General features: G+C 39.6%; 1 protein-coding gene across 1 annotated transcript in view; it reads right to left on the bottom strand.

Moving 5' to 3' along the window:
• Positions 1–11,144, bottom strand: part of GUCA1C (guanylate cyclase activator 1C) — a gene marked incomplete at its 5' end in the record, with an annotated part of 41,651 nt that extends 30,507 nt beyond the window's left edge. The window contains one exon of the mRNA XM_082052250.1: positions 10,953–11,144. Coding sequence (XP_081908376.1) covers positions 10,953–11,144 — 192 coding nt within the window. The remainder of the gene's footprint in view (positions 1–10,952) is intronic.
• Positions 11,145–12,934: the final 1,790 nt, after the last annotated feature.

The following is a 12,934-nucleotide window of genomic DNA, read 5'->3' as shown; positions in this document are numbered from 1 at the left end:
GTATCATAGAAACTGGAAGCTGATAGAGGCACCTACAGCAATTTCAGGTTCAGGGAGATGCTTGCAGCACACCAAAATCTGTGATTTGCTTGAAATCTCACTTCCTAAATGCCGAACACATGCTGCAAGAGGTTAGATCCCAAATTATTTTCTTAATCCAGTAATGTCAAAGATCTGGCAGTGACTTTTACCATCACAGCAGCAGCAAAATCTGATCCTCTAACAGAAGAAAAAAAATATAGACTTTAGAACAAAAAAAGAAAACTAACCCTGCCATTTTCAACTTCTAAAATATATTAAAATTTGTATCACAGTGGGCAAGATGTTATGACACTTCAGAACCTTGGTTTATGTGTGGTTTCTTTCACACCAACAAAAATATATCTTCTTCTGTTAAGAAGGAGTTAAATAGTTTCTGATGACCAAATCAGGTAGGTAGTTATCCCACTGAAGTATAAAGAAGGGTGAGGAGGCTTGGTTCATCTAATCTGTGAAGAGCTGAGTCATCTTGAAATAAGATCCTTCAGCTCTGCTAAGCACAGAAAGGAGCCTTGAGTTGGATTTCTGTATTAAGACCAGAATCCAGAAGACAAATGCATTTTGACTGTACTACACGTAAGTCATGCTCTTGTTAGAAAAGTGTCGATATAGACAGAATGATCAAGAACAGTATAAGGATACGGTTACTGAGAAAGCCCCACGCCAAGCCATAAAAATCCCATATGTGCTAATCTTGGCAAGCTGGTATACCAACAGCTCATTATTATGTAGGTTGGTTCCCTAAGCCAGCCTGAAGCCCCATAGAATGGCTTCACAGGAAACACATATCATAACAGATAAATATACACTTCATAGCAAACTAAACAGATGTGCTGTGAATCCCAAAGGGGAAGCTTATGGAATCCTGGCATGTGTCTTGAGAGGTCCTGGTTCTCATTTGCCACAGGCTTTTTAGTGAGGCTTTCACAAGACTTTATTCAAGACAAGCAAAAAATAAAACTGAGCTACAGCTTATCTAGATGCTACATGTTGTGTATCTCAATCATGTAGTTATACTGTCGCCATTTCTTAAAAATTATACTGTTGCCATGTCAACAAAAATAGATTGTTTATTATTAAAAAGGAAAAAAGTAAAACATTCAGATAGAACATTCTAGTTTAGTTGATTCATTTCTCTAAGCATTTAAACCTTTCAAGCCACTACATTGTACAAATAGATTGGACAAGGAGAAAAAACTTGACAGCTTTTTTTTTTCTGGAAGTAGATGCCATATTCTTCATATTATTTTCAGCTGCAAAAGGATACAGACTATACAGTATCAGGTATGTGACTATTCTGAATGTGCCATTCTGGTCCTGCCTCCTGAATAACTTTTCCTGGGCCTACTGCTGCAACAGCTCAATTAAGAAAATATACAATAAAAACTATGCCTCAGATTACAGTAGCTAATAGAGAACTGTCAAAACATCTTGCAGAACTGGAAATGAATATCAGATCTTTAGCTGGTGCTCATTATTAAATAATGAAGTTATAAGCCTAGCATAAGCAGTTTTAGAGTGGATTTTATGAAGCCCTAAAGGCCAAATTGTTGTTTAATTTCATTAAAATGGGGGGAAGACTTCCAAACAGATGAAACATTGAAACATCTTTTTCTGTCTAACATGGAACATCAATTAAACAAGCTATTTTGGGAACAGCAAAACAAAAGCCTAGATTTGTACAGACTCTGTCTTTTGTCTCATAAACCTCTGCACCCCAGTACCCCAGCTCCACCCTGTATCCTAACCAGGCAAAAGGAAACAAGTGCCTGATTATTTTGCAGCCAGCTGTTGCCTTAAACAATGAATAAAAGCTGAATTCTGCATGAGTGGGACATTCATCCTGCGTGTGTCCCTGCTAACCAGCTGCCATATTTTATTAAAACTTTAGGAACTAATCAGCTGAAATGCCTGCTCTTTGAAGTGCCAGTGAAATATGCTAAATTAAAAATTTATGAGGAAATGGGAGAAGGGGATCAGAGATTGATGGACAGGACTATGTAACAGTCAAACTCTGATGTGTGTATAGGCAGACAACTTTAAGGCATACATCTTAATATTCATCAGATAACTTAAGCAAGATGTTCCCTGAGTGCTAAGTTATTTGTACTGGGAAGAAGGCCCTGTGATTGGTAACTTGTAAAAAATCAACCAACCAGAAAAGATTCCCTGCCACTCCAACAAACAAACAAACAAAAGCAAAAAAACCCAAGACCCCCCAAAACCCAACCCAACCAACTCCCGCCCCCACAAGCTCTCCACCTTTTTTGTTTGGAGCTCTTTGCCTGTTTAGACAGGTTCCAGGTTCACCTAAGGCTTGTCTTCATACAGAGTGACTGGCTACTTTTGCAAAATATTTTTCCTTACAGAAAGGTACTCTAAATAACCTAGATATAGAAAAGTATTCTTCACAACTGCAACATGTTGTATTGTAATGCTTGAAGTATATAAAAAGCAAATGTCAGCATCTACATGCACATTCTCAATACTGTAAGTAATACAGACAAGTGAAGAAAACTGTTACAGTGTTGATTAAACACAGTATTACAAAGACTGCAAATAGTAGAGAAAGCTGGAGGGAGCAAGGTGGTAAAGAGCAACTGTACCCTGACAGTTTGTATCTAATTTATTCTGCACTTTCTGCCTGTACCAGATGCACCATTTACTGAGCACAAAAGCTATTTTCAAATATATAGACCAATATCAGCAGTAGCAGCAAGTTCTGCTAGGCATTTCTGTAGGTGCAAAATTATTTGAAGGGTACTTCTTACTTCTCATGGCAAACATTCCGTTTCCCTGTGCCTGTAGCTGGTCCTGCCCTGCTATGCTACTGTCTTGACAGAAGCCTGATTTTCAGGTAGTGTTTATTTCATGTTTCAGTTTTCTGAAGAGTAACTAAAAGAAGCTGCAGACTCTATTTTCTGAAACATCCTCAAGTCACTAGTTGCTTTGAAAGTATTTGTCTAAAAAAATTTTGGAAATATTTCCAAATATTTGTCAAGAGCACTGATATGCAAAGGCTTTTTGCAGTACACATTAAAGCTAAACTGAAAAAGTTCTTTGATGAGCTCAGACACTGTCCATGCGTGTTACCCAAGAAAGGGAACATTGAAAAAACTTTACTGGGGAATATAATGCATCGATTTATTAACTGAAAAGAACACAGCAGATTGACAATTTCTGCCAGTCAGATTGCCTGTTAATGGACTAGAAGTTTGCTTGTCATCTGTTATTAGCACATTTATTGAGTTAGGTGATCCTACTTGTGGAGGGGTCTTGATAGATAAAGACCTGTTGCTGAATTAGTCAGGCTCAAAGGAATCTCAAGGCCTCTTCGGGAAGCTGAGATCAGAGTCTGCTGTGAGAAAGAGGGGCGTTCCTCAATCACCGGGGTCCTGGCGTGGCGTGAATCATCGGACGTATCATCAGTGAGACTCCAGAGCACGGACAGCCCACGATACTCATTTAGCGAATCCATGCTTGGAGCGTGGACGCGTGATTAGAATATAGTTACGTATATAAGGAGACTTGTTTCTGTAATAAATAGCTTAGCGTGATTCACATTGAATCGACTGGTTTGGCTAAGTCCTTATCTCGCTCTAACAAATGGTGACCCCGACGTGATACTCTGAACGGCGTACCACTGAAGTTGGGGAAAAGCCTAGAGCAGGCCCAGCCGGAGGCGGATCAGCTGGACTGAAAACCGGGCGGAGTGTACGGACACTCCGCGTTAATTGAAGAAGTCACCGTAAAGGGTGAGCGGCTGGGAGCGGGAGGAGGGGAGAATGAAGTTATGGGGCAAAATATATCCTCGAGGAAGAAGCTATAGTTAAACTCCTCCTGCCTATTCTCTCTATGAGAGGACTTAAATAAGAAGAAAGTAACATATGTAGACTATTAATTCGGTACAGAATTAATGGCTACCCAGGAGAAAACGAGAAGGCTTTTAAACATTAACTTTGGGATGATAAAGGGCAGAAATTATGGAATAAGGTCAGCAATGGAGATGATAAAGAAACTAAATCATTAGTGACTACATAGAAGCTTAAAATTTCCACCTTAAAAGACTTTAAGGCCGAGCGGGCTACCGTTGCCAGAATTTTTCCAGCGTTGCAGCCTGATAACAAACCTAAAAATGACTGTGAAGTTTACCCGGATCGTGTCTTTTGACCCCCTCCCCACTCCATCCCCCGTTGTGCCGTCCCCCCGATGATACAGCAGTCTGGGGCGGGGGGAGGAAAAATGCCGAGCGGGTGGCCTCCTGTACCGTCATCTAACCCTGCTGAGAACAGCAAGTCCAGAGGATTGGAGTCAGACAACTTGCTCAAAGAACCTGTGACAGATGAGAATGCTAAAGTCGTAAACAAGTGTACTATCAGTCCTTTTACCAATTTTACCAATCTGCTTTTACTGTCTTTCAACCCTCTAACTCCTACGAAAGAGCAGAAGGAGTTGCCGGATGAGAACTGGGCAAAAGAACTCTGTGAAATGTAACAGCTATAGAGCATTTAGGACAGAACAATGCGGATTCTTTGAAAGGGGCAGGTATCCCACAACTCCTGGAAGAGACACTAATTGACACACCACAGCTACAGACACGATAAATTTCTGAAATCCTGAGGTAGTCAACAGATCTTGCATATCAAGCTATGAGAGAGGTGTCTGAAACCAACAAAACAGCCAAATAATTTGCAACTGTTAATCAGGGTCCCAATGAGAATTACATGCAATTTATTGACTATCTTCAAGAGGCCATCAGTAAGCAGGTTGAAAACTTAGCAGCTAAGGAAGCACGAGTGTTGAGATTAGCAGTAGAGAATCTAATGTTTGCTATCAACATGTTATTTGCAAGTTTTACAGTACATATTATGTGCTCCTGTGTATTGCCTCTCTGAAAATCAAGCAGCTTGTCAGGAATGTGAGTTAATTGTTTTCAAGCAGACCTGTGCGTTCCCCTCCCTCCCTGTTCTCAAGGTTTTTACTTACAAGATGGGGTCAGGAATAATTGTTTTCAGTTGTGTTCCTAAAAAATCAGTATTGGGAGGTGTTTTAAAACTTGGGAAAGCACTCGGAATTATAAGGAAGGAAGATCTTGTTAAATATTGAAGTCAGTGTTGGCTGCTAAGTGTCCGGAGAATAGAATCTTGTTGCAATTAATGTTGTTTTTAGGGCGAGAAGAGTGGAGCAAAGTAAATCCCTACAAGAAATCATTAAATCATTTCAGACAGTTTTAGAGGCAGGGCGATTTGAACTTCAACAAGCTGAGAGAGAGTTAACTGATAACACACAGGTCACAGCAAACTTGTTAGAGTCTGCAAGATGCTTTCCTTATTAACCTGTTTTCTTTGTGGGTATCTGTTTAAGTATGTTGCAATTTTGGTAGGTCTGTGCTATATGGTACGATAAGTTCACAGTCTGTTAAATCATGAGAATCCGTTGACTCAATATGTGCATTTTGTGATAATTCAGAAGATCATGAGTAATTTAGTTCTTTACTGCTTGAATGTGATCGTAAAAATTTTGCGTGTGGTAGCTGTTATTTTTCTCTCCAGCATGCTAGCTTTACTCCAGCATTCAGACTTGTGCAACTCTCTGACAGGCTGTCTCTCATGTCGGTGCACTAGATTTGGCTTTTTCGTATGCACATCAAGTAAAGAATCCTGGTTTTGGAATAACAGTTGTAGCGCACCAGATGAGACACTGAAAACAAAACAAAGCAAAAAAGAAGGCCTTGCTCAGTCCGGCGGGGGGGCCGATGGAGCTTCAGCGCGCACTGACGTTTTTTGTCAGGGAGACCCAGAGGTACCTCCACCTGGCTGAGCAGTGAGCGGCCCAGAGGTGCAATGCAAAAATTGAGATATTGTCTTAAATTAGTGTGACTGTGATCCATCTGCATATTTGAACTGGGTATTTGGTTTTCACATCTGAGCTCAGTATTTTGGTTTGCATATTCATATTTGGTACCAAAAGAATCTTGTTTGGGGAGATAATTACAAAATGGGAACCGGTTCCACGGCTAAAATTCCACCTTGCTCCCCCTTAGGATGCATCCTTACATATTAGAGTAATTGCTTATATTGTTAGAAAAGCATTTAAATTGTTAAAATACTATGATAGATGTGAATTTAGAAGAGGTTGTATTTAAAAGTTGCTAGAATATTAACTGATTTAGATTTAAGAAAATAGAATAATGGATTGATGTTTATTATACTGGTTTATACTGTTTTTTGACATCTCTAAAGTGTAAAAGGTAGATGGAGCTAAGGAATGTAACTATTGTTGAGCTACTTGAAATTGCATATAAAGTGTATTATGGCTGGAATGAACTGGGAAAACAAAAGACCAAAACATCCCAGGCCTGTGTGCAGCTCATTGTAACTGAGAAGTTTCCCAGAGCCTCCCACTTCGTACCAGCCATGATGCCAGCTGCGTGACCTTGGTTATCTCTAAACTGCAGCACGAAGAGAAAGAAAAACAAAAATGGAAAAACCTGGCTGCCTGCTTTTAAAGCAGTGAAAGGGGGGTTTTCTCTCCCCCCTACTGCAGCGATGTAATACTGAATGGAGCAGTCCGAGGGTGAAGTTTAAAGGCATCCTTAGTAGACCCATAGTTCTAATGAAACTGGAGAATTAAACCAAAAATTTGTTGATAGACTTATTCTGTGGTAATTAGTTGTAAGAGACTTCTTAGTAAATTCACCATGCTAGCTTTTGAGGTCATGGGAGAGAACGAAAGAAAGGCCATTTTTTGAGACCAATAGCATGTCAAATTTGGAACAAAGTTTTAATACATAAATTCTTATAGTTGCCAGAAAGTCCTATAGTTCTCTTAGGTTAAGATTTGTTAAGTAAATTAAGCTCAAATAATGTTTTCTGAGAATTCTGTTTAGTTGCATGGCCTACAAGAAGCTGCTGGGATGGTGCAGATCTGCTTGCTGCAAGTGAGAAATCTCCAAGGAAATTTCAAATGCTGTATTTCCACTAGTATTAACAGCCAATGTTTCGATAAAGCAAATTCTACACTGATAGATCTGAAACAGGATTTCGATCTGGTAAGGGAAAACAATATCCAATAACTATGACAGCCAAAATGGAGTTAGAAACTTTGAGGAATGAATTTATGACAACCTTACAGGCTGGCTGCATTCGGTTGGACTTGCAGATTTGTCTATAGCTACAACATAGAAACAACCTGTGGCTATTGTGGGACAGTATGATGAGATTGCTAGCAAACTGATATACTGACTGTTATATACCAATTGTCACTTTGATCAAGAAAATGCAGGAAATGAATTTCAGTCTTAATAGGCCATGATCCTTTTGTCATATATGTACCATTTGTGAAATTTAATTCTGATTTTTTATTTGTAATCTATGTCTTTATAAATTGCACTAGCTGGTTTTCTTAACAGCACAGCTTTTGGCATGCCTAAATGTAAATTGCTGCAGAACCTGCAAGTCTTTAACATCAGGTCATAGGCCATACTTGTATTTGGTCTGATCCTACATACTTGCAAAGTTTTTGTTGGTGGTTCTAGGAAGTCTCATAAAGCTGTAGTGGTTTGGTGTGAAGATAACAATTGGCATCATTCTGTAAAAATTATTGAAGGTTCAACCCAATTAGCAGAACTTGGCACAGCTTTAAATTACTTAGAGCTTTTTAAGGAGGAACCTCTAACACACGTATCTGGTTCTGAACTTTTTGTTTGTTTGTTTGTTTGTTTGTTTTTATTAAAAAAAAAAAAAGGGGGAAGTAGGGGAAACACCACAAAACCAATTGTCAAAAGCATTGTATGTGATGAAATACTTTGCAAGTATGACCCAAAACTATGCTAAATCAGAAAGAACCTACATTAGTCATGGTCAAATCACTAGTCAATTAAAAAGGCCACATAAATTGATAACCTGGGGAAAAGGTTATGTTTGTGTCGTTACAGGCCGAGGATTGAAGTGGATTCAACAAAGATTCAACGGATGCAGATGGACAGGAGGGAGATAAGTTGTGAGGACTGTTTCAGATTTAAATCATGGATCCCAATTCAGTGTTACAGATGCTCGCAGACCTGGTGGTCTAGAAGCCTATTAGCAAGCAGGTGGTGTACCTTCTGTGGAGAATGGCAATTTGAACAATCAGCAGGAGATCCAAAAGGGTGATATTATGATTACATAGTTAATGCATAGATAAGGTAAAATTATGAGATATCTCTACCATAGTAATCTAAGTTTAGCAACTGATAAAGTTTTAGAAGGGATATTAAGGTTAAGCTATCGATCTTTTAAATAGGTTAAGATAACTTTTAAGATATTAATTCAATTATTAGTATATACTGATGGTATTAAGTATGTTACCCTATAAACTGCGCAGTTATAGATCTTTTAGGAATTTAAGAGAATATATTGTATTAACTTCTCTGGTTATTTTGAATCTATTAAAATAGTGTGTTAATAAGGTTGTCATAGTAGAATTAAGGTTTTAAGAATAGGTAGGTAGTAGTTTGATCTTATTAAGTAAGGTTTAACTGCATTATACGTAATTGTAATTATGTTGTTAATCACGTGTTCTATGTTGCAGTATATTTCAAAAATGATGCACCGTGCGGTTTAAGGGGCCTGACTAATTCAGGAAAAGAAAGGGGGAAGTGTGGAGGGGTCTTGATAGATAAAGACCTGTTGCTGAATTAGTCAGGCTCAAAGGAATCTCAAGGCCTCTTCGAGAAGCTGAGATCAGAGTCTGCTGTGAGAAAGAGGGGCGTTCCTCAATCACCGGGGTCCTGGCGTGGCGTGAGTCATCGGACGTATCATCAGTGAGACTCCAGAGCACGGACAGCCCACGATACTCATTTAGCGAATCCATGCTTGGAGTGTGGACGCGTGATTAGAATATAGTTACGTATATAAGGAGACTTGTTTCTGTAATAAATGGCTTAGCGTGATTCACAATGAATCGACTGGTTTGGCTAAGTCCTTATCTCGCTCTAACACCTACTTAATCAAATTCCAGTACATTTACCTGGTAATTGGTGGAGGGAGGGAAAAGAGCACATGATAAGCCTCATTTTATAGGAATGGTACTTGAAGATTATGTAAGGAAGAATGACATAATACCAAAAGCAACAAAAATGGGGTGGGGTGTATCTGTGGAAATACGCATAACAAGAAAACTGTGTGAGAAAGGTACTGATTCTGGGAATTCTTAATCTACTGGGGACCATACAAGAAATTAAAGGTTGGTGTAAAAAATCCACGAGGTACCTTATACTCTCAGCATTTCAGAAACAAATATAATTCATTTTGTAATAAAGAACAGAAAGGCCATTTCTGGAAATTGAAACTGAGTAGTTCTGGCTACAATTTGGACCAGTTTTAACCTGCTACTAAACTCATGCATGTAGTAACACATTTTTCATTATGTCCTGGCTTCAGCTGGGACAGAGTTAATTTTCTTCTTAGTAGCTGGTGTAGTGCCGTGTTTGGATTTAGAATGAGAATAATGTTGATAACACATCCATGTTTTAGTTTGTTGCTGAGCAATGTTTACATGAAGTCAAGGACTTTTCAGCTTCTCCTACTTCCCTGCCAGTGAGGAGGCTGGGGGTGCACAAGACACTGGGAGGGGACACAGACAGGACAGCTGACCCAGACTGGGCCAAAGGGATATTGCATAACATATGACATCATGCTGAACAAAAAACTGGGGGCAGTTTGCTGGGGTGGGGGGGCAGGGGTGGGGGTGTGGCCCCTGCTTGGAGACTGTCTGGGCACCAGTTAGCAGGTGGTGAGCAACTGCATTGTTCATCACTTGTTTTGTATATTCTTTTCTCATTAGTATTATTATTTTCCCTTTTCTGTCCTATTAAACTGTCTGTGTCTCAACCCACTAGTTTTATTTTTTTCCAATTCTCTCCCCCATCCCACAAAGGGGGAGTAACTGAACTGCTGTATGATGTTTAGCTGCCTGCTGGGTTATTAAACCACATCTCGGAATTTGTTAAACCACATCTCTGAATTCATTGGAACCAATGACATGGGTAGAGAACACTAATGCTGCTTTATTTTTTTTTTTTTTTTTAAATAAGTTTTTATACCATGATGGGCCCATGTGTTCTATTAGCTGGAAGAAGACTTTCTGCAGCATTGACAGTTTAGCCTAAGCCTTATTACAGTCAAGGACAAACACTTTAGGAGGAATTACACATGATTCTCCACTTCTTTTGTAGCATTTGATAGAAAGTGTTATTTTGGCTTAAGGGGAAAATAACAAGACACAGTCTTCTGGACGGGTATCATGACTAGAAGGAACCTGAGTTGGAAGAACATAAACAATAATGTAACTAACAGCCACTAGATGCTTTTGGGATGACCTAGGATGTTAAGCAGGAAAATTGGGATGATAGATCAAAACCAGACAGATGTGTTTTTAGAAAAGGGGGATTAACTGATACCAAACTAGGCCACAGAAGGTGCTCAGAATTCATCCAGCAATATTTTATTTGGTGACAGAAGGAATCATATTGTGTCTCTATTGCATATTCTTAAAGTCCTAATACTTATGGACCCAGCCAAATATCGCTTTAAAAAAGATTTTTTCAGGCAGAGTTACATAAATAAAACTTCCAATTATTAACACACGATGAAAACAATAATAAAAATTTGGGTTTCCAATATGAGAAACTATTCAATGTATATTAGAATGACTGTATGCATTTTTCAAAATGACAAAATGTACTGAAAACAGTGCATTCAAAATGGTTTGCCTGCCACATTTTTATTTGCCCATGGTTTTCTATTGAATCACCTCTGAATCACTTCCATTACCTCTGAACAGTCAGCGTTGGCAACCCTCTGAGACTTGTCGCCGAATGCATCAAATGATACATCCATAAGAAAGCCAGCAAGTTAAGAATGAATTCTTACCTTATTCATGTCAAATGTGTGAAATACTTGTTCGACATAGCTGTTAGCTTCTGGAGTAAGTCCATGTAGATCCAGGACATGTTTAAATTCATGCAGACAAAGCTGTCCAGAAGGGCACTCCTTCATAAATTTTGTGTACCAATGGTGAATTTCCATAGCATTAATGTCATCCGCTGATCCAGCAGCACCCATAGCAAACAGACCAAGTAACCTTTTTCAGTGTTTATTCATCCAAATGTTCATTCTTGCTTCCCAACAATGATGATTCAAACACCAACTCTGCTTTTGAGAGTGACTTTAAACCTCTTACAGATCACGACCGATATAGACCAAGTAAATATAGCACCCTAGCAGGATTACTGGCACCCAGTTTTAGTGCACCATGGTTTTATCAGCTGATTACTGTCTGTGCACAGTCACTTTGCAAAGCCTCAGCAGGGCACAAGGACTGATTATGCTGATTCTCATCTTGCGTTGGCATCTGTGGTGCTAAAGCTCTGTAAACTGGATGAATATTGAATAAGCAACACACAAGGACTTTGAAAGTAGTTTCTAAACCTATATTTTAATAATTCTCAAGGTTTTAATTAAACCTTCAGCCCCACTTTTTGGATACCTTTTGTGCTGCTGCCATGTAGCAACTCACTTTTCATTTTTATTACTTCTGTATATACCGTGTTCCAAATCTTACCTTATAGGCCAAAAGTACAATATGATTTGACTTGGATACCTGAAAAAAACCCTGAAAGCAGCTATGTACGAAGCACAAAAAATTTGCCATTTTCTTTAGACAGCAGTTCTACAAGCATCTGAAGCTTGCATAAGCCTATATTGTCCCCAGAACTTTTCCCTCACTGCCACTGCTCATTCAACCCCATGATTTCCCTTCCCTTAGGCCAGCATGAGTGTTTGTGGTTGCACTTGGGAACAACTGTAAGAATGGATCCAGGCAAAAGCCTGCAATAAAATTGAATACTAATATAGTGAGATTTAGACAACATTATTTAAATTTTGCATTGCCTGGTCTCACAAAACATTGGATTGTACAAGAAAACAGATTAAACAGGGATGAAAAAGGGTGGCCAGCAGCAGAGAATGTGCAGGACTGCTTCCTCTACTGATTCAAATTGCTTGTGGAAACTTGTAATGCCATAGTCTCTGTGCTGTATAGTGTTACATGGCAATTTACAGTTTTACAGTATTTAAGCCTTACAGCGTATGCTATGGCATGCAGTAGTTAAAGACTAAACTGGTAGAATGTAAAAATACAGTTAACCTAAGCCTGCCATAAAGATGTTGTCTCACCAGTGGCACTCTGGTGATGCCTCACAAGAGGAAAGGTGAGCGCTACCTGAGCAGCTCTTCTGCTTCTCTCTGTGGAGCAGAGTGCAGTCTGTCTGGCCCTGGAGTGCTGTGCAGCTGCACGGGCTGAACTCTCCTCTGGGCCAAGGTTCAGGCTGGCGCAGCTGCAAAAGCGGTATTAACAGCCACGAGAGACAAATTTGATCTCAAAACTGCAAAGAAACTGAACGCTACTGTTGGACACATACAAAATCTGTTTTTCAGGTGACGCAAGGGGTGAGCGGTGGTGCACTTGTTGGGTGTGCACAGTGAGGGTGGCGTAACTGAACCGGGACAAGCTGCCCCTGCAGCAGAGGGTTTGGGTCAGGCTCTGTGTCACAGCATACAGGTTCACATAACCATCCAGTATTTTGAACTCTGTTTAAATCTGTAGGCAAGTAAAGAGCTGAGGCACACTAATCACGTAATATTAGAATTGCGTAATATTAGAATTGCATAATATTTATCAGAAATAGGTACAAGCCTTCACTGCAAAAGGTGACAGGGCTGGAACAAGCTGGGCTGTGACAGGAACAGGGCTTCAGCGCATATTTATAACTACATTGCATAAACCAGAGGCTGCAGCCAGTCAGGGCTCTGCTGCTGAGGAGGGAGAGATGGGGGAAAAAAGCACACCTGGG

The sequence above is a fragment of the Streptopelia decaocto genome, assembly GCF_964273445.1.
Source record: "Streptopelia decaocto genome assembly, chromosome: 1".
Taxonomy (NCBI): domain Eukaryota; kingdom Metazoa; phylum Chordata; class Aves; order Columbiformes; family Columbidae; genus Streptopelia; species Streptopelia decaocto.
This window is presented reverse-complemented; position numbering and strand designations above follow the sequence as displayed.